The 20,346-nt window shown below is 45.0% G+C and overlaps 3 protein-coding genes across 3 annotated transcripts in view; 1 reads left to right on the top strand and 2 right to left on the bottom strand.

The window, feature by feature from the left end:
* Nucleotides 1-440: 440 nt before the first annotated feature.
* LOC134675507 (delta(24)-sterol reductase-like) lies at nucleotides 441-7,676 on the bottom strand. The gene is made up of 9 exons (XM_063533771.1): nucleotides 7,469-7,676; nucleotides 6,696-6,851; nucleotides 5,467-5,691; nucleotides 4,823-4,917; nucleotides 3,869-4,043; nucleotides 3,253-3,411; nucleotides 2,570-2,767; nucleotides 1,551-1,679; nucleotides 441-650 (listed from the first exon to the last, which is right to left on the bottom strand). The coding sequence occupies exons 1-9, from the start codon at nucleotides 7,658-7,660 to the stop codon at nucleotides 447-449; spliced, it is 1,533 nt and encodes a 510-aa protein (XP_063389841.1). The 5' UTR covers nucleotides 7,661-7,676; the 3' UTR covers nucleotides 441-446.
* Nucleotides 7,677-9,006: 1,330 nt separating this feature from the next.
* Nucleotides 9,007-11,799, top strand: LOC134675625 (carbonyl reductase [NADPH] 1-like). The gene is made up of 2 exons (XM_063533953.1): nucleotides 9,007-9,731; nucleotides 11,569-11,799. The coding sequence occupies exons 1-2, from the start codon at nucleotides 9,092-9,094 to the stop codon at nucleotides 11,775-11,777; spliced, it is 849 nt and encodes a 282-aa protein (XP_063390023.1). The 5' UTR covers nucleotides 9,007-9,091; the 3' UTR covers nucleotides 11,778-11,799.
* A 1,293-nt stretch (nucleotides 11,800-13,092) lies between these two features.
* Nucleotides 13,093-20,346, bottom strand: part of LOC134675467 (uncharacterized) — a 35,627-nt gene continuing 28,373 nt past the window's right edge. The window contains exons 16-17 of the mRNA XM_063533737.1: nucleotides 13,947-14,065; nucleotides 13,093-13,767 (exon numbers count right to left, since the gene is read on the bottom strand). Coding sequence (XP_063389807.1) covers nucleotides 13,457-13,767; nucleotides 13,947-14,065 — 430 coding nt within the window. The 3' untranslated portion in view covers nucleotides 13,093-13,456. The remainder of the gene's footprint in view (nucleotides 13,768-13,946; nucleotides 14,066-20,346) is intronic.

Genomic DNA, 20,346 nt, shown 5'->3' with positions numbered 1-20,346 from the left:
TTAAAGGGCGACTATATTTGATGATATGACAGATGTGAGTGAAAATTTGGTGACACAATTCTTTTTAATATGTTAAATTCAAATTTATGTCATTATCGAATACATTACGAACGTAAAAAGGTTGCAGTCTGAACAGCCTCCTTACAGTACGGCAGGGACTCGCGAACTTTGTCGTACAGCGTGTGGTCGAACATCTGAATCTAAGAAGCTACTGAGGTTTTACTAGTTTGAACTTTTAGAGCATTGTAATAGAGTATATTCTTGGGTGTACCGCTTCACTTCCTCACGCTCCGGTTAACCTTCCCGTATATCTCGGGGAAGGCCTCCTTACAGTACGGCAGGGACTCACGAACCTTGTCGAACAACTAAATCTAAGAATCTACTGAGGTTTTACTAGTTTGAACTTTTAGAGCATTGTAATAGAGTATATTCTTGGGTGTACTGCTTCACTTCCTCACGCTCCGGTTAACCTTGCCGTATATCTCGGGGAAGGCCTCCTTACAGTACGGCAGGGACTCACGAACTTTGTCGTACAGCGTGTGGTCGAACATGCGGCGGAACTCTTCCTCCGTAGTGTATGTGTCAGCGTACAGCATCTGGAAACCCTTCTCTTGGGTCACGAAGCTTTCTACGCTGCGGGTTGCTGAAACCTGCAAGCAGAAGACGATCTTCAAACAGGCTATCTTCATCAAACATATATTCAAAAAGCTTTTGCACTGAAATGGGCTCGTGAGGTCATAAGGGAGAGAAACATAGTTTATTTAACTCGGGGCAAGAGAAATAATACGAGGATTCACGATACGTATATAGTCCTCCTCATCGCCTTCGATGACGGCGACCTCAGAAATTACGGATTACGCCTGTTATGGGCCGGAATGTGGCTGGCCAGGCCGAACTTGGTCTTAAAAACTCTTCTGCAGGTGTTATAATAGAGTTCACAGACGCGTTGTACGTATAAGCGTAAGAGATACAGTAGGTAAGTGTTTCTCTTGCCCCATTTAACCTTATGTAGGTACCTAGTGTGTGGAAGCGGAATTATACAAATCTCCTCTAGCAAACGCTCTTTATAATTGTTTCTTAAGTTTCCGGGTGAGAGATTCTCAAGGGATTCTACAAAGGCAAAGTAAATACTGTGAAACCGGCCAACTTTGCCATCATAGACGGTAAACATTGTCACCTATCAAAAGTCAAATGGGACTATGTAGGTAACCTGGAGCAAAAAGTAATAAGCCAAACATGTTAATATTTTAGAACTATCTTCCTCATGCTGGATGCGGGTCGCTTCCAACCGGTACGAATGGAGGTCCAAGGGGGAGGCCTATAGGTTCAGCAGTGGACGTCTTATGGCAGGCTATAGTAGTCCACTGGTGGACATAGCCCTCCCCTAAAGAGCGCCATAGCTCGTCCTCAGCTTGCCGCATCCAGCATCTGCCTGCAGTCTTTCGTCATCCGTTTTAGTACTCGTCTATTTGTCCATGAACTCCATGATTGTTTAATGGGTAAATTTATCCTTCACATCAAACATGGATTTTAAGGTAAACATGGCTTACAGTTTCGAATCCAGGAGCAGTTGGCACGCCGTAGACTCCGATGTCGACGAACATCTGCCAGTCGCCGGTGACCTTCAGCTGCCCAGGGTTGTTGGGTACTTTGAACGGACACAGCCACATCGGGTACACCTGCGAAAATAATCATCATCATCATTGGCCACAGCATCTTTGCAGATGATAGTTGCAGCGACTAAAGAAAGTATTTTGAGGAGGTAGTCTACAGCCTGGCCTACATCGCCGACATCCTGCCTACCTGCGAAAGTAATAGTAGACCGGAATATACTCTGAACATTATCTCGGACAATGCAGGTCAGCCAGGGCTATACTTTTAGCAATATTAAATTGTATACACGTCGTTAGCCTTCTTCTCGGCTTATTATACTTAAATATTATATTTTCAACATAGGTACCATAAAATATTAGTCGCCTTATTTTCACATAGTTTAACTACTTTACCTTCTTAAAATTCAATCTAATAAACAGAAAATGTATGATGCAATCCAGAGTCGCTATGTTTTCCACAAATGCAAAATAGACACTTGCATCAGCCAGCCGAACAGCAGGCGGAAGATGGGGCTGGTTGCTGGAGATGAGGCAAGGTGGACTCACCCTAAACTTGTCATGGAACAGCAGCACAGCCTTCTCCAAGGTCTCTATGGGCACCAGCATGTCCTGGATGACATGAGCTTTGTCATAAAGCCTGCCAACTGCCTCGGGCTGCGTCAGCTTCAGTAAAGACACCTCAGGTGGCATTAGCCAACCAAACAGCAGGGGGTGGTAGCTGAAGGAGATTGCAAGGTGCATGGACTCACCCTAAACTTGTCATGGAATAGCAGCACAACCTTCTCCAAGGTCTCTATGGGCACCAGCATGTCCTGGATGACATGAGCCTTGTCATAAAGCCTACCTACTGCCTGCCTCGGGCTGCGTCAGCTTCAGTAGAGACACCTCAGGTGGCATTAGCCAACCAAACAGCAGGGGGTGGTAGCTGAAGGAGATTGCAAGGTGCATGGACTCACCCTAAACTTGTCATGGAATAGCAGCACAGCCTTCTCCAAGGTCTCTATGGGCACCAGCATGTCCTGGATGACATGAGCCTTGTCATAAAGCCTGCCTACTGCCTCAGGCTGCGTCAGCTTAAGTAAAGACACCTCGGGTGGCATTAGCCAGCCAAACAACAGACGGAAGAGAGGGTGATTGCCAAAGGAGATGATGTCCTGGGAACAAACAGGGCTTTAAGCAGGTTTTTTAATCTTACAGTCCGTATAAGCAATATACGAATACAACGATAATATGGATTTAGGTACACTTATTAGTCTTATTACCAATAAACATGTTAGTGCCCTCATTTCTTATGCTGCTGTTTCTTTTTTAAATGACAATTAACTGTGCCCTTATTGTAATAATCTCAACCTTGGGTGGTTGATTGTAGCGATTTCTCTATCACCGCAATCCTGGCATAAAAATCCAATTTGTTCATCAGTAACTAGTACACAATTTCCCCTGACATGTCTGGACATGTCCTTTGTCAAGATTCCGGGGGGACTTGATGGAGAGTGTCAAGGTTTTTAAGAAACCTCATACTACTAGAAGTTATCTATGAGTTAGGCAGAGGAAAGGGAAGGTTAATGCTGTACTATTGTCAGGATGTTTTCATATGGTAACCCTCATTAAATCAAACTTAACTACACCCGTATCTTACTTTTAACTCCCAGAAGAGACTCCTAGTATGTCTGTGGTAGTAGTGCCTGAGCGGGATGTATTCGACAACTGGCTGCTTGCTCCCTCTCTCATAGTTCTCTAAGTGACGCTCCACCTGCTTGTAGAACCACTCAGAGTACCATCTGCCAATGGGGTTGTACTGGAAGAATCAACAAAAAAAGTATGGTAAATGTTCTAACTAACCCCTTACCCTTTCAGAGCGTTCTCAGATTGCCCGAGATGTGATTTCGGATGTCGAAAGCCTTTTGAATTTTTAGCTGTTGTAAGATGATGTTGAAAAATGCTATTTTTCTTAAAACTTAATAAGAAGCTTCGATTTAGAAGAGTTTAATAGAGTTTAAACCTAGTGAGTGGAGTTATCCCGATAACTCCACTTTATCTTATCTATATGCTAGGCAACAGAGGTTTAAACTCTGCCCCGGCAGCGTACATGAAATGTAACCACATTTTTACTCAGTCTTTTCAAATTTTTGAGCTATTTACCTAATACCTAAATACCTATAATATTGTTATCTGTGTTTTAAAACTATACTCTCAGGTCAGTAAAACTACCGATAGTTATCGTTATTAAACTTTTGATCCAGAGAAGTCTTTACTTTGCCATCGCCTCCTATTTCATCCACCATGTCTCCTGTCATCAGTACTCCTTTGTCTTTGCTGTATAACAGGGCTTCTACGAACTGGTGAGGCTGTTGCTTGAGGGACTCCTCTTGGAAACGCTTTGAGAGCTCTGGTAGACTGGTGTATGGCTGATATTCTAACCGGATATATCTGAAACAATCAAACATCCGATTTAGGAGAAAAAAATTAAGTAAATAAACTCAGATTTGGCGATATTTTGTCGAAATACAGTAAATTTATGCACCGCTAGCGCGCCATTCGCGAATTATTTGTGATTGTAATGATAACTGCCTAAGAAGATATATTATGCATTATGCAGGACCCCTATTCGACAAGCGACGTTTGACGTATCGTGTTGATCTCCCGTTGATGTGGGAAAAATCATAAGTTCTCGAATACGTACAATGTCAAAATTTGACATTAACAATCCACAGTTAGGGTGACAAGCAAACCAAACCGAACCACCCTTAGTTTACAGTTGAGTTTTGGTTGTACCAAATGATATTATCCACCGTTGATGGAATCAACACTCAGTATACAATAAAATCAACTGTTGATTTGACGTGGATGCGAAATCTGACAGTTGTACATGTCGAATTTGGCCCTAGTACGATTTGCATCGTGGATGAAATATCCTCCTAAGGCCCAGTAATACAAATGAACAAGCCAAAATTTGCTACTGTAATTTGAACCTACAGTGTAGGAAATAGAGTTGTTTTTGCGTTGTTGGAAAATTGAACGAAACAAAGGAAAAGGTACTTTATTCCAATTAAATAGGATTTAAATTTTATCCGAACTGAAGGTAGGACCTTGAGCCTTAGGAGGATATTAAGAAGCAAGCGGTTTACAAATTACATATTTGATAGCGACGTGTATTGTTGACGTAAAATTCGCCAGATCTAGACGGAACTAATTGAAATATAGCTTACTTCTTAGCAGGGATGACTTTGATCACAGCTGAGGCCAGGAATCCAAGAGTGCCGTATGACCACGGAACTGCATAGAACAGGTCTGCATTCTCGTCCTAAAAATTATTAGGTATATACTTATTCGTTCATACTTATATATCTCAAAAATACTGTCCACAGAACTTAATTCTTCATTCATTCACTGTCTCAGTCATTCACTCTTAAACTTTAACATTAACGACTAAAGTATTTAAAAATCTTAAACAGCAGTGAGTCTAATTGACAGGGCTTTGAAGCACGTAGCAGAGGATGCATTCGAGCAAATATGTTAATAAGTCATTCGTTGTGAGCAGCTCACAGAGTTTCTCTCACCCTTACCTTACTACAAGTGATCTGACCACCGATTCGTTAGCCAACATTTCATAGTGCAGGCATATATCGTCAGGTGACAACCAAAACTCACTAATTACCAATTACCAGCACAAGTCCATAGTGACCCCATATTGGTACCCTAAGGTTGATTTTGTTTAATACATTTTTAGTAATTTGTGAGTTTAGGTTGCCACTGACGATATATGCTGGAACAGCGTATGCACTTGTGAGGAGGTTTCCACTCCTGTTCTCATGATCAAACCTCCGACAGTCGGCTGGTCCTATACCCTTACCTTACTACAAGTGACCACCGACCCATCAGCCAACACCAGTTCATACTGCAGGCATATGTGCTGGAACAGCCCATGCACGTGTGAGGAGGTTTCCACCCCCGTGCCCATGACCAGGCCTCCGACGGTCAGCTGGTCGAGTTCGGGAACCACGGGCAGGGACAGACCCAGGGCGTCGAGGGTACTGGACAGTTGACCCATGGTGACCATGGGCTCGCAGCGGACTGTCTGTAATCAACAGTAAATGTTTTAGTATCCTTGTATTTGGACGTACGCTAAATAATGTTTCTTGTTCTGTCAAGCCATTATACCATCATCATCTCAGCCTATATACGTCCCACTGCTGGGCACAGGCCTCCTCTCGAGCGCGAGAGGGCTTGGGCTATAGTCCCCACGCTACATCATCATCACGCTACGTCGTGAGGAAACTTGCATACATCTGCGAAGAAATTCAAAGGTGTATGTGAAGTCCCCAATCCGCATTGGGCCATTATACCAAGAGTAGATATTCGTTTGGACGGTTTTTTGACACGATTGGACTTTGGCTTGCAAGAGACGAAATTAAAGTCACAGCCTACGAACGAAATCACTATCGGAAATTTTGGTGAAATTGGGGCTATATGGTGCCTACCTAAAGCCTACCATTATGTGCCACTTCGAGAACGTCCAGAAGGTTTACATTCATATGCAGATGAAGGTCTTCTTATAGAGGCCCTGACGGAATGAAATGGTCTGCCAGGTGGTTCGCGCTGTACAGTCAGCAGCAATACTTGCTTAGCGAGCGAGGTGTTCATAATGATCACGGATGACTCACGGATGAGTCATCCTTTAATTTGATCGGGTTCTTACCATGTTCTTCTGATCCTCTTCGATCACATATCACGAGGTTCACATTGATGTTTGTGAAGGTCTTCTAGTAGAGGCCCTGGCGGAATGATATGGTCTGCCAGGTGGGTCGCACTGTACACAGCAGACCATCAGTATGCTGCGTCTCCGGCCAACCGCACATTAAGGATGACTCACGGATGAGTCATCCTTTAATTTGAGAGTGGTTCTTTACCATGTTCTTCTGATCGACTTCGAGCACATCGACGAGGTTCACATTGATGTTAGTGAAGGTCTTCTTATAGAGGCCCTGGCGGAATGACATGGTCTGCCAAGTGGGTCGCGCCGTGCATAGGCGGGTGCTGCGGTCTCCGGCCAGCCACGCTTTAATTTGAACGGGTTCTTACCATGTTCTTCTGATCCACTTCGAGAATATCCACGAGGTTCACACTGATGTTTGTGAAGGTCTTCTTGTAGAGGCCCTGGCGGAAGGACATGGTCTGCCAGGTGGGTCGCGCTGTGCATAGACGGGTGCTGCGGTCTCCGGCCAGCCACGCTTTTATCTAACACCAGAAAACATCACAATACAGTATACATGTCATAATATTAGACGAATCTTCGGTTGATAGGCCGTAGATAATTTTGTTACTGTTTTAGAAGCAATCTTCATATTTATAGCTTTTCTGCATAAATTGTTACAAATTGAAGACCTAATAACGTTCGTGTTTTTATTCTTTCGAACGAAAGTCAAAAAGTTAGGTTTCGCATCATGAAGTTACGAGAGAAAAGGCCTGAGAGATTGCTAATTAAATTTTTTGCAACCATATTGTGCTCTAAAAAAGCGCTACGATTTTTCAAAAACCCTGCTGGCTGAACCTACTGCACCTTAACACCTTCAATGCCAAGCGCCCCATTTCCAATACAAAATGAACACAATACGTATTCATGGCACTGAATGTGTTAAGCTAGCAGAGACTGACGGTATTTATAGGTACGGTGCCCCAACTTTAAGCACCCAAGTTGCCCTACTAATTGTATACAAAAGTGGATATACTTAGGTGACCGACTGTACATTTTACGCGTAGTCTGATCGGATTCTTTTGATTCTGACTATACCACTAAATTACATGCATGTTGTATGTTTGTAGGTACCTAATAAATCCTTCCATCTAGAACCTACCTGTCTCTGAACGTCCTTAACCTTCCTCTCATGCATCTTCGGCGCGCTGTTCATCTTGAATACCACATAGTTCCTGACGCTGGACCAGACCTTCCACGCGAAGGACATGGGCATCAGCACGAAGAACGCCAGCAGCCATCTGTATTCCACTAGGATGTACTCTAGGAGGGTTTCAGTCTCTATTGCTGTCATGGTGGCTCTGTAATGTACAAGGCATTGAGGTGTATATCTGGCCTTACGGGCAATAAGAATGGGGCATGAATGGGGCCAGTGCAGCGGTGTGACATCGCTATAACGCGATTGGTTGATGAGTTCGCATCACGCCCGCGATTGGTCGCAACTAGTTGCGTTAGGCTGCACGATTGGCTAGTATTCGTGAGTGACACGACCAACTAGTACCATTTATAGTGCCCGTAAGGCCAGTCCTTAGATATAATACTTACATCAATGTTACAAGAAAACTCATCAGTATCAGTTAAGTAATTTAAGTACCTAGTATGTAATAGTAGCCAAAGGAATAGGGTTAGACAAGATAAGTCTACAACGATATTGATAGCACCCGCATTGCAAGTGTTATTTTAAACGCGTGAAACTTCTATGAAATATACACTTGCACTGCGTAAAGTATGCTATCAAAGCGTCGTATTGCCGGTTGTGATAACAATGGTATTTTTAATATATTTTAAAGTTTTATATTTTATTTTTAAATTAGACTTACCTATTCTTTACTTCACTGCAGTCACAACTCAGGGGCCGATGTGCCTATCAGTCCATAGCTACCGGCACAGTGATTCTCAATTCAATGATAATCATAATCGTGCATAAATATAATCATACGTCAGAAGCCAGTCTATTATCGACCCTATTTCTATAACATTATAGTATATTTTAATACTTGATCACGTTAATTTGTCCAAATGATTGTAAGCGCCAAAAAACGCACCTTATCTCTTTATATTAGAGTTCATTTTGAACTAAATATGAGTAGCGTTCTTAAAATCTAGTTATCATAATCATGATTTATTTATCTTAATTCTAATGTCGCGTTGGTGATTCGCACAGGTTTTGATTTTTTTTACCTCCTGAAGAAACAACTGAAACCTTGCAATACCTTAATTACTCTCTAAATAATATCTGTAAAAAAAACAATTTTATCTACGTGATGATTTCTATAAGAATATAGACTGAAATTGGTAAAAACTTATAATTGCGATCTGCGACTTTGGGGCCCAATTTGACTCGAGAAAGTAATAAAAGGTAACGTAGGGTCTAGCCCTAGCTAAAAGTAGTCAACATAAGGAACTAGATGGCGTTGTTAACTAGGTATGGTATGGTATTGTATAATGCTTACCATTATAGTGACATCTTGAGTGATTTATTCGAAACTTACATTAGTAAACAATCGATTTACTATCTCCCATGTCAGTAGTAAGGTCAATTAATAGTTTTAACTTGTGTAAAGTTTAAATAACTAGTTATATCTTATCATTAGTTTTTTTTTAGTTCACATTACTTATTGGAGCGATAAAGTCCTATCATTTAGTGTAAAGATAAAGAAAAGTTAGGTTATGTTCGAGTTTTCACAAACATTTTCAAGATAACTTTAAAAAGTAACTTGGTGCTATGTCAAATAAAAAAGTAGCAGTTGTAACCGGTGCAAATAAAGGTCTCGGCTTTGCTTTAGTGAAAGAATTATGTGAACAATTCCACGGTACAGTGTATATGACATCCAGAGACTCAACCAGAGGGCTAGAAGCTTGCAAAGTATTAGAAAATCTCGGCTTGAAACCTGCCTACCACCAATTGGACGTAACCGACAATAACAGTGTTAAGCAATTCACTGAATACATTCAAAATAATCATGGGAAAATAGACCTTCTTATAAACAACGCAGGAATACTTTTTCTAAAAGACTGTGTAGAACCAAAAAGTTATCAAGCAGAGCAGACTTTGTTCGTGAATTTCTTTTCTTTGGTTAATTTTACTGAGGATATTCTACCGCTGATTAGCAATGGTGGAGTTATAGTGAATATTTCGAGTTCATCAGGACACTTAAGCAGGATTCCTTCTGAGGAATTAAGAAGGAAAATTAAAAGGGAGGACTTAAGTTTGGATGAATTGAAAAAGTTGATGAGAGAATATGTGGACGCAGTTAAAGAAGGGAGGGAAGAAACTGATGGGTGGGGTAACTCCCCGTACGTCGTGTCTAAAGTTGGTGTAAACGCTTACACGTTTATGTTACATCGCAGATTAGTTGATAGAGGTGAGCAGAAATTACGAATAAAAAAACCGGCCAAGTGCGAATCGGACTCGCGTTCCAAGGATTCCGTACATTACACAATTTTTAACAATGTATTTTATTATGTGAAACGTGAGTGAAATGTCTTTATAAAATCCGTAGGGGTCGGATCAAAAACTAAGTAAATAAGTCCGACTCACGCTTGGCTGTACATTTCTAATAGGTTTTCCTGTTATCTATAGGTATAGGCCTATTTTACGTATTTTTTTCAAAATTTTAGTCCCAGTAGTTTCGGAGATAAAGGGGGGGAATGGTAAATTTTTGCCTATTTTCTTGAATTACTTCTAAACTGTTTATTCGAAAATTATAAAAAAATATATATTTGAGATCCTTACAATAAGCTCTTTCATTTGATATGTAACGCGATATAGTTTGAAAAACTTTATTTTTTAATTTTCACATTTACCCCCCAAAAGTGACCCTCATGTTTAAAATTCATTTGTTTACGTTACATATCCGTCTTTGGGTCACAAACTTACATATGTGTACCAAATTTCAACTTAATTGGTCCAGTAGTTCCGGAGAAAATCGGCTGTGACAGACGGACAGACAGACAGATAGACGCACGAGTGATCCTATAAGGGTTCCGTTTTTTCCTTTTGAGGTACGGAACCCTAAAAACGTGTACAAATTATACCTACATCTAAACCTTCCTAATAATCACTCTTGAGTTTATCACTAACATACAGGCAGACACAGGGGACTTGGTTTTATAAGGTGTGATGATCAGACATCGTAGGTACATTTTCCAGCATTTTTGGTGCAGCGGAGTGGTGTTAATGAAATTGGTATAATTTCAACTGAAATGATTATTTAGCGTGAATTCCGTTAATATTAACCTTAATTAACCATTTCAGTTGAAATTATCTATACCGATTCCGTTAACACCACTCTGCTGCACCAAATATGCTGGAAAATGTACGATCATTGGGGATGATAATAGCAAGCAACATCGCGAGATGTCAAACAATATCGAGTTCAGATTTTTAAAGATCGAATGCGGCTCTTTCTTCATTGGCTAGAAACTCTTTCATATTTCCTATAGTGATGATGATGATACACTTTTTCTTATAATTATGTCCTACGATGCAAACAAGCATATCGCCGCCTGATGGTAAGTTACCGTTGCGCATGGACACCCAGGACACCTACAACTCCTGAGCTTACATACGCATTGCTGACACTTACGTACCCTAAAGGGGCCCAATGATTACCAGTCCGCCGGACGATATCGGCCTGTCAGTTAAACGCAAAATTTCACAGCTCCGAACAACTCCTGATATCGTCCGGCGAACTGGTAATCTGTGGGCCCCTTAACCTTTTCGACGCCGTGTCAAACACAAAAGCTCTCACTCAGACGCCACGTTACCGAAGTGTCAAAATAGAAATTGAACTTTATGCATATGCACGTAGGTCTCTATGTTGCTCTGTGACCGATTAATCGATCTTTAGCGTTAAACCTGCGGTGCGGATATGGGTCAATCAGAAAACTGTGTTACGGTCTTTCCTGTAGACATACACAAGAGTTAAGGGCTATAAAAGTTAATTTTCTTATTTAACCTTTATCCACGTGAAAAGGTCCTCCTTTTATTTAGAGAACTATGATAAAATCATTACTTACATGCCCACAAGCTGTTAACTATTGCCCACAGGAGAGAAAAATGTACAGTTCGCGCGAACACACTAGTTTTCCCTTAACTCTTGTGTATGTCTACAGGAAAGACCGTAACACAGTTTTCTGTTTGACCATATATCGGTCATTGCCGTCCAAAAGGTTAATATCTTAAACATACTATTCCAGGGATATCAGTGAACTGCGTGCACCCAGGCTACGTGCAATCTGACATGACGCACGGGGCCGGCAACATTGCTCCCGGGGACGCCGCTAAAGTCCCCGCAGGCCTGGCGCTGCGGCCTCCTGGCAGCGGCCTTTACGTGTGGCATAACGGCAGCGCCGTGGCGTGGGATGGCAGGGACCCTAGGGAGGTTATAGATGGGAAAAACCCCTAATTTTGTTATTTAAAACTAAAAATATCGTATTGTTTGTTACACGGTAACCAGTGGCGGATTTACCCTAAGGCCCAGTAGGCCTAGACCCGGGCTAGGGCGGCAAAAAAATAGGGGCGGCAAATTGTTACAAAAAATTCGCTGATGATAACCAGAAATATAACTTAAAATGTAGTCAATATGATGGGTGCTGCGAAAGGGGCAGCTATAGGACCTGGGGCCTAGGGCGGCAAAGAATGCAAATCCGCCACTGACGGTAACCACGAAGATATTGAAAATAAAATTTCTAAAATGCTTTTCTTGTAAAGATGTATTTTTTATTTGCTCCAATGACGGTGTATCAGTGCATCGTGGTCTAGTAAAAGTTTGTCATTTCATTGGATAGGTTAGGTTGGTACCTAGTACATTTCATTCTCTACCTTAACGTAATAACCATAACGTCTAGAATCTAGATACAATGTGGCATAATGGTATTTTGTCTAAGGGTGGTACTCTATCCCTCTGTCATACATGGTTAGTTTGGTGCGACTCTGATGCCGTGGATGACGTAGACCCAAGAGTATCTTAATACTTATTGGGTACTTTAGATTTTACGAAAACATTTTGGAAGAAAAATACCTCTAAACGTAGTTCGCTATAATAATATTTTTCAGTTATCAATTATCAGACACAGACAGACCATATACTTATTTATAGGTACTCTTTGCAACAGACCCCACGATGGCTCAACTTACAGGATTCATGTACCTAATGCAGGACCTGCAGGCTCGTTCATCGCTTTCGTCACTGTTCGGACAGCTTCTGATAGTCAGGGGCCCACTGATTAACAGTCCGCCTGTCATTTGTTCGGAACTGTCAAAACTTTGTTCTAACTGACAGGCCGATACCGTCTGCCGGACTGTTAATCAGTGGGCCCCTTTACTGATAGGCGTCAATGAATCTTTGAAGATTATATTTATGGTGTTTATTATGGATGACCATTATTTTATGTACCTACTTTTACGAGCAATGAAAATACATTTTGAAGGTCTTGAAGGCATAACTTGCTTATTTTTTAGTCACATACTAGTAGGTCTCCATTTTACGGCTAGAGTTAGACCAAGACAACCCTGCAGCGATTTTAATAGTCCAGCCTGTGCTAGTGTTATTTAAACGCCATAGTTTAATAGTAGTTTGACGTTTAAAAAAACCACTGGCACAGTCTGGACTCACGCTACAACTCTACCGCTTTACATTACAAAAAAAATTTCATTGCTCGTAAGTTTCGGCAATTTTAAAATGTATATTTTAGTGAAAGGTGTATCATTAAAAGAATTAATGAATTCTCGTTCGTTTTAATGTTATTCTCATGGAGTATGGCTCAATAAGGTACAAATGGAACAGCGAGTAATCGGCATTTCATTTTAATATAGAAAATATAATCTGTCATAACAGGGATACGATTTCAGTAAATATATAATATAACGAATATACGTATCGGGCGCGTAAAAGAAATATGATAAAATAAAACGGGGGCCCGCGAAAGAAAAACCGTCATCAAATAAAACAAATATGTTAATTTATTTTACAAATTCCTTCGTTATCATATTTCTCTCGTTAAAATATCCTCTCTCAATACAAAGATTTATCGTTCACATCACCAACGGAAAAGGAATAATATAGAAAATCGCGGGGATCGCTCGTTACTTGGCGTCGATGCACTCGGCGGGGTGCTGCGGGGGCTTGGCGGGGGAGAAGCCCGGCGGGAGGGGGATGTTGCCGAGGGGCGGCGCGGCGAAGCTGCCCCAGCCGAGCTTGCCCCAGCCCGGGGGCAGCTTGCTCTGCGGGGCCACCGCGAGCGAGTTGAAGCGCGCCCACAGCTCCTGCTGCTGGCTGCTCAGCGCGCCCGGCCCGAGCGGCGCCGGCGGCGGCTTGCCGAAGTTCACCGACGTCGACATGATGGCGGGGTCCATCTGGGTCCAGTCCGAGTACGACGCGCTGGTGTTGTTGAAACCTGGAACGACGGAAGAATTTAAAAGATAAAAAAATAGTTTATTCAAGTAGACATATTACGATGAGCTTATTAACGTCAAATAAAGCTATACCGGCTCCAACCCTACACCTGTCTCGAAAAGATATAAAAATAAAAGTTTCCCTAGAATAGTATAAGGTGAATGATCATACCATTCATACCTGTATGCATGGGATGCTGGGGCTGCTGGTGCTGGTGTTGGTGCTGGTGCTGCTGGTGTGCGGGATGCGCGAAGCCGGGCGGCGGCAGGCGCGAGCGCCGCACCAGCTCCATGTTGTCGCTGCAACAACCACATTATTACACCGATTCTTGACATTCAACCTCTATAGTAGGGTGGGTAATTTTTTTTTTATTTAATAGGGGACACAGTTAAAAAAAGGTCCCATTTGGTAATTAATTATTGCGCATATTTTTATTTTATTTTTAGCTTTAATTTTACTGCCTCCGGATTTTAGTCAAAAGTTTTTGTTAAATCATATTGTTTATTGGATGAAGTGAAATTGTATTTGATTAAAATCTGTTCGGTTTATGATATATTTTCTTACTCTTACGGATTCAAGTACAAAAACTAATTATCCTAGTATCTACTACCAAAATGTAAGGGGGCTACGCTCTAAAACTCTGACATTCTATCGTAACCTTAATCTTGCTACCTATGACATCATTTTGCTGACTGAGACGTGGTTGGTGGACGGCATTCGGGACTCGGAGTTATTTGATGACCGGTATGTCGTATGGCGTCGTGATCGCGATCTGTCTTTAACCGGACAAACCCGCGGGGGCGGCGTCATTATTGCTACTCGTAGGGAACTAACGGTAACCCCGCAACCATCCCATCACTCAACAGCTGAGGATCTATGGATCGTTTTGGAACTCAAGGATGGCAACAGTAGACCGATTAAAGTTCACTTATGCGTATTATGTGTTCCGTACTCCACATCGAAGATCTTCATTGTTTCATTGAGAGAGTAACGCGATCGTTGACCGATCGATGCCGCTAGCGTCTATGCAGTCGCTCCGCTCCACGCCGTGACGTAGTTCCGCTTCCCGTCCCTGCCAACCATTGCTCGCTTCCCGCTAATCGCCGCCGCCATGACATTGTTTCGTCGACCGTCTTGACCGATGGTCCGCAAATATTTTTTGCGTATATTTTTGCAGCATGGTGCTTTAACATTTCCGATCCAAAGCTCGGTCGATTAAATAGTGAGATATGGCAGAGATCGCCACTATTAGTCTTTTGGCGGTCTCGCGATCGAAGTCATCGAACGGTGCTTTTCGATTCTACCCACTTTTTTCTTGCTAAATTAATTTTCACATTCCATGCTGCTAAAATCGTTACCGTTAACTCGCATTTTCGAGATCGAAGTAGGAAGTGCGTCAGTGGTTTTTGTTAACAAGTGGTAACAAGTCGCTCCGCATCGGAGAGGGAACGCGCGGTCATCGTGCCTGCGGCGGCGGCGGCGGCGCCCGGGCGGCGCGGCGGCGGACGGCCTGCGCGCGCCGCTGTCGGGTGCCGCGCTTCGCTGATAGGGAGGTTTGGATTGTCTCGAACCATCCGGTGAGCCAGTTTAAGATATTCTAATTTTATTGGCGTTCAGAAGTTACTTCGTCACTCGCGGAGGGTTCTCAGGCAGTAGCCTGGGAGTACCTCGTGTTGTTAGTTGCGGCGCGACCGGGGCGCCCCGTCCCCCGGCGCGGGGGCCCGTCTTCTGCTGTCGTCCAAGGTGACTCCGAGACACCGCGACACTGCGGGCCATGGTGGAAGCCTCCAGTCCGCAGGACTCGGAGAGACGTCACACGCCCGCTCCTGTTTCTGCAGTCGCGGTGCGGACGCCTCCAGTCCGCGGGACTCCGAGAGAAGTCACACGCCCGCTCCTGTTGCTGCAGTCGCGGTGCGGACGCCTCCAATCCGCGGGACTCCGAGAGACGTCACACGCCCGCTCCTGTTGCTGCAGTCGCGGTGCGGACGCCTCCAGTCCGCGGGACTCCGAGAGACGTTACACGCCCGCTCCTATTGCTGCAGTTACGGTGCGGACGCTTCCAGTCCAGCGGGACTCCGAGAGATCCGCGTGGCTCTGCGAGACATCACACGCCGCTCCTGCAGCTGCGGGCGCATCGCGGGTGGATCGCGCCAAGGTGAAGGCGGACCGCTTCTGCGTCCCGACTGCTCGAGCGGAAGGAAGGTAAGTTACGTGTAAGCAGTGGAAATGCTACGAGTACAGCGACGATCGCCGCGTTGGTTGCCGCCCGTCATGACGTCGCTGGTGACCTACGCGCCGGTGGTGGCCACCACGATGGCACCGCCGAGGGCAACAGCGTCGCCGTGATGATGCGTGCAGCTACGAGCCTAGCCATCGGCGCCTCCCGTGCCGGTAACGTCCGTCACGCGCACCGGCGCCTGTCGAGCTGGCCGCCACGACGGCGCCTCTCGCACCTGAGCCTGGCGACGGTGGCCGCCATGATGGCGCCGCCCGCTCGATGACGCCGCCTGCCCCCCGAGCTGGCCGCCACGATGGCGCCTCTCGCATTACGCATCGACGCGGCGGGGGCGGCTGCCACAATGGCGCTGCCCGCCACGATGATGCCGCTGCCCGCCACGATGATGCCGCCCGCCACGATGGCACCACCACCTGCGCACTGGCGCCTCTCGAGCTGGCCGCCACGATGGCGCCTCTCGCATTACGCATCGACGCGGCGGCGGCGGCTGCCACAATGGCGCTGCCCGCCACGATGATGCCGCCCGCCACGATGGCACCACCACCTGCGCACTGGCGCCTCTCGAGCTGGCCGCCACGATGGCGCCTCTCGCCTCACACCAGTGCCTCCCAGACCAGCCAGCCAGACGGCGACCGCCTCATGCACCGGTGCCTCCCGAGCTGGCCGCCACGATGGCGCCTCTCGCCTCACGCACCGGCGCCTCCCGAGCCGGTGGCGGCGGCCGCCACGATGGAGCCGCCCGCCTCGCGCGACAACGCCTCTAGAGCGGGCCGCCACTATGGGTCCTCGCCTCACGCACCAGCGCTTCCCGAACCAGTGGCGGCCGCCATGAGCCGCCCGGCCTCAGGCACCGGTTTTGTCCTGTCCACATGGTTCCATTGAGGTATGCAGGCGCCTATAGCTATGGTGCAGGTATAGGTATGGTATGGTACAGCACGAACAGACCGCTAAGCTCTTGGTTTCGGTTAAAGAATCCTCCGGCGACGGCAGACAAGGTCGTAAAGAGCCCCGTCCTAGCGCGGCTCGACTGCCCGGAGTTGAAAGCGGTAAGATATGTCGATACTCAGAGGAAAATACGTCGTGTTCCCGGGCTTCATAAAGGTGCTGATCGACTTCGCTGTGTCGCTTCGAAGTTCCTACGACTTCTCGAGGCCATGGAGTGGTCCAACCGGAGAACAGCTAGCGACAAGGCCCTGTGCGACCGCTCGAAACCGAGGTGAAAGGCATCGAAAAGGTCTGCAGACTTCACATAATTATCTCTGCTTGCTCGCGCTCTCCAGCTTAAGTTCCGTCTTACAAAGACGAACTCGTGCGGAAAGCCATAATAAACAAAATGGGACAAATAAACCCGCTGCGCCTGAACAAGCTTGAGTTTCCGGTGCTAAGAGAAAGGGGCCAGGAGGACTCCAGCAGTTTCCATCTGTCTGTATTCGACTTTATCAAACAGTTTTGTTACGCAAAGCGCCAAAATCGATTTTAGACTTGATTTCATCAGTTCGATTTCCTTAAAAGCATGCTACTAACTCGATGCCCTATACTAACTCGATATAGGGTGTCTCTTCGGATAAAGCGAATTAGACCATCACGCTCCTAGACATCACGTGGGACACGCGGCACAACACCCCGATTGAAAGTTTTCTTTTTCGCGACATACAGGCCTGCCTTGCTGCAGAGTTTCTCGCAGAAATGAGACTCAATGCCTTCTGTTCAATCTCAAATTCGCAAACTTTAGTTCATGGAGGAAGGTGAAGCCTTCGCAGTCCCCAGCAACACGGAGCTGCCGAAAGCCTCGCACCACTTTCTTCCTCATCTTATGCAAGCAGTCCGTTACAATCTCCAATATTGGTAGACAATGTACGAGGTAAGGCCCTTTCAGCGAAGAGTAACCGTTAACGGGCCGCATCTGCAGCGCTGACGACAGAAGTGTAAACATACAACCGCACCGGTACAGTATACATAAAACGACGGCGACACTACATCCCTTCCGTTACTACGGCTGTCACAAAAACTGCTGATGCCAGCAGATCGTCTACAGGTCGCGCTGGTTGCTTGCTACTTGCCAGGTCGGTACAACCCCCGAGGGCGACGGTTTATCAAGGAGTCACTGCGCGCCCGAGTGGCAGCTGCGCCCAGCAGCCGCCGAGACTATCTTCACCTGACAGGCGCCTTGTTGGCCGGCCTCCGCTTTCGAGAGCCCTCGCACTGTGCCACGGTATTTCTTAACAGACTCATTGAACTGCTACCACGACGTTTGACAGCTGCCTGTGAGACTTGGCATGGATGTCTCCACCTCCCAGCCTAGTCTGTGTACTGCGACGGCGTGATAAGGAGAGTCTTAAAGCAGCTGTGGTAAGCTTGCAATTTACTGGCGGTCCTAGTAAACCGCCCTCCCTTACGAGTCAACGACCTTAAGAATGAGGCGTAGCTCCTGTCAGATAGGACGCTCCAACACCGAGCTGGCGGGATCAGGAGTGACGTCCGCTACTGGCGTGACTGGCGCATGCATATAACATGCCAAGGTCTAACGCTACGTAGCGAACGAAACGCAACTGTCACTGTCTCACTAATATGGAAGAACCGGATATTCCCGATTCCGGTACTGTGTTTGTATAGAAAACCAGTAACGGGAGCCCCTGTCGATCTCGTCCCCTTGTCTAGGCTGCATGTACGGCCACAATGTAGAAACGGTCTTTATGGTGCATCAAAAATAAGATCAACTGCCAGGTACCTCTATCCAGTGAAGTAGCGAGCTATCTCAGACGTCTATTTCTATTATCCATGTTAGCTTTCAGAACGATACTCGTTCATAAGCCTCTCACAAGTGCTGTGTATGAACCACTATCGGACACTATGCCTTCTTCCAACGCCATTAATAGCGAGACCACCGCCTCCCAAAGCACCAGCTTGGGACGCGAGACATCTACTTGCCCTAATTTAAATAGCCCTACAACGTTAGGTACGTTAGAAGAAGTACGACAGAAGAGCTGCCGCACTTTTGCTGTTAGCATCAGGCCGCAGGGTCAATGACCTTACTCTACTACACTGTAGCCCGGGCAATTACATAGATAACTTTAACGCTATTATTTTGTGTCCGAAATTCGGCTCTAAACCAGATAACGTGTCTTACCGACTGGACTCTTAGAAGCTCCGGAATAAAGTATAGACCCAGTATAAGTAGGTAGTCTGGGTACGTCACCTTGCGAGAATTACACAAAATGTTAGGGGACACTTCGCTTATTTCTTTCAGCCACAGTCTCATCCAAGCCGGCCTCGCCTACGATTGCTTTTGATCCACGATATACTTAATAACTAAATTGGCTGGAAAGCTATTCACTTAGCGATATTTTCGCTTATGTTAATTGGGAACATGACTTGCCGAGATTCTGCGGATCGGATGCGATTTCGAATGAGAATTCTCTTAAACCAGTTTAACGTCAGATTCGAACCTGAGATTACAATTTCAATTCTCAATTTCCTGTAATTCACATTATAACGAGTCACTGTGATTTCATGGGTTGCAATATGGTGTATACATATTTATTCTTTCTCTGAGTTCTATGACAGTAGGTGTAGCCCTATCGCTTGCGCGCCCGCTAACTCGCCACCAGGAGATAATAAACAGGTCTCAATGAAGATCTTCGATGTGGAGTACGGAACACATAATATACAAATTTTACCTTCCAATAAAATTGGTATTATGTTTCCTTCCACATCGAAGATCTGAGTAATGCCTTCCTGGCAGGCTACTAGGCTACTTTTATGCCGACGGTACTTCTCCTCAACAATGTCATGGCGGCGGCGATTAGCGGGAAGCGAGCAATGGTTGGCAGGGACGGGAAGCGGAACTACGTCACGGCGTGGAGCGGAGCGACTGCATAGACGCTAGCGGCATCGATCGGTCAACGATCGCGTTACTCTCTCAATGAAACAATGAAGATCTTCGATGTGGAAGGAAACATAATACCAATTTTATTGGAAGGTAAAATTTGTATATTATACTTATGTAAACAAGGTCAAGGATACACTTTTTCTCAGCAGCTGGATAACTTCTTAAATAAATTAAATTACATAGTTTTAAACAAGTAAGAACATTACACTACCAAATAATGTATGTTGAAGACAGGTCGATCAGTGACTGGTTTTGTATTTGGCTGGTTAACCAATAAGTGTTATAACTACCTGAAAATGTACAAATTATTTGTTTACTTTTATTTATTACATACCTAAAGATACAGGGTATAGGTCTCGCTCCACCTTATCGGGGTCGAGAAGCGTCAGTCAGTAATGACTTTTTGTCAAACATTTACTTATTGATTGAAGCTTTTATCGCTGACTGTACTTTTC

The sequence above is a fragment of the Cydia fagiglandana genome, chromosome 22 (assembly GCF_963556715.1).
Source record: "Cydia fagiglandana chromosome 22, ilCydFagi1.1, whole genome shotgun sequence".
In the NCBI taxonomy this organism is placed as follows: Eukaryota; Metazoa; Arthropoda; class Insecta; order Lepidoptera; family Tortricidae; genus Cydia; species Cydia fagiglandana.
This window is presented reverse-complemented; position numbering and strand designations above follow the sequence as displayed.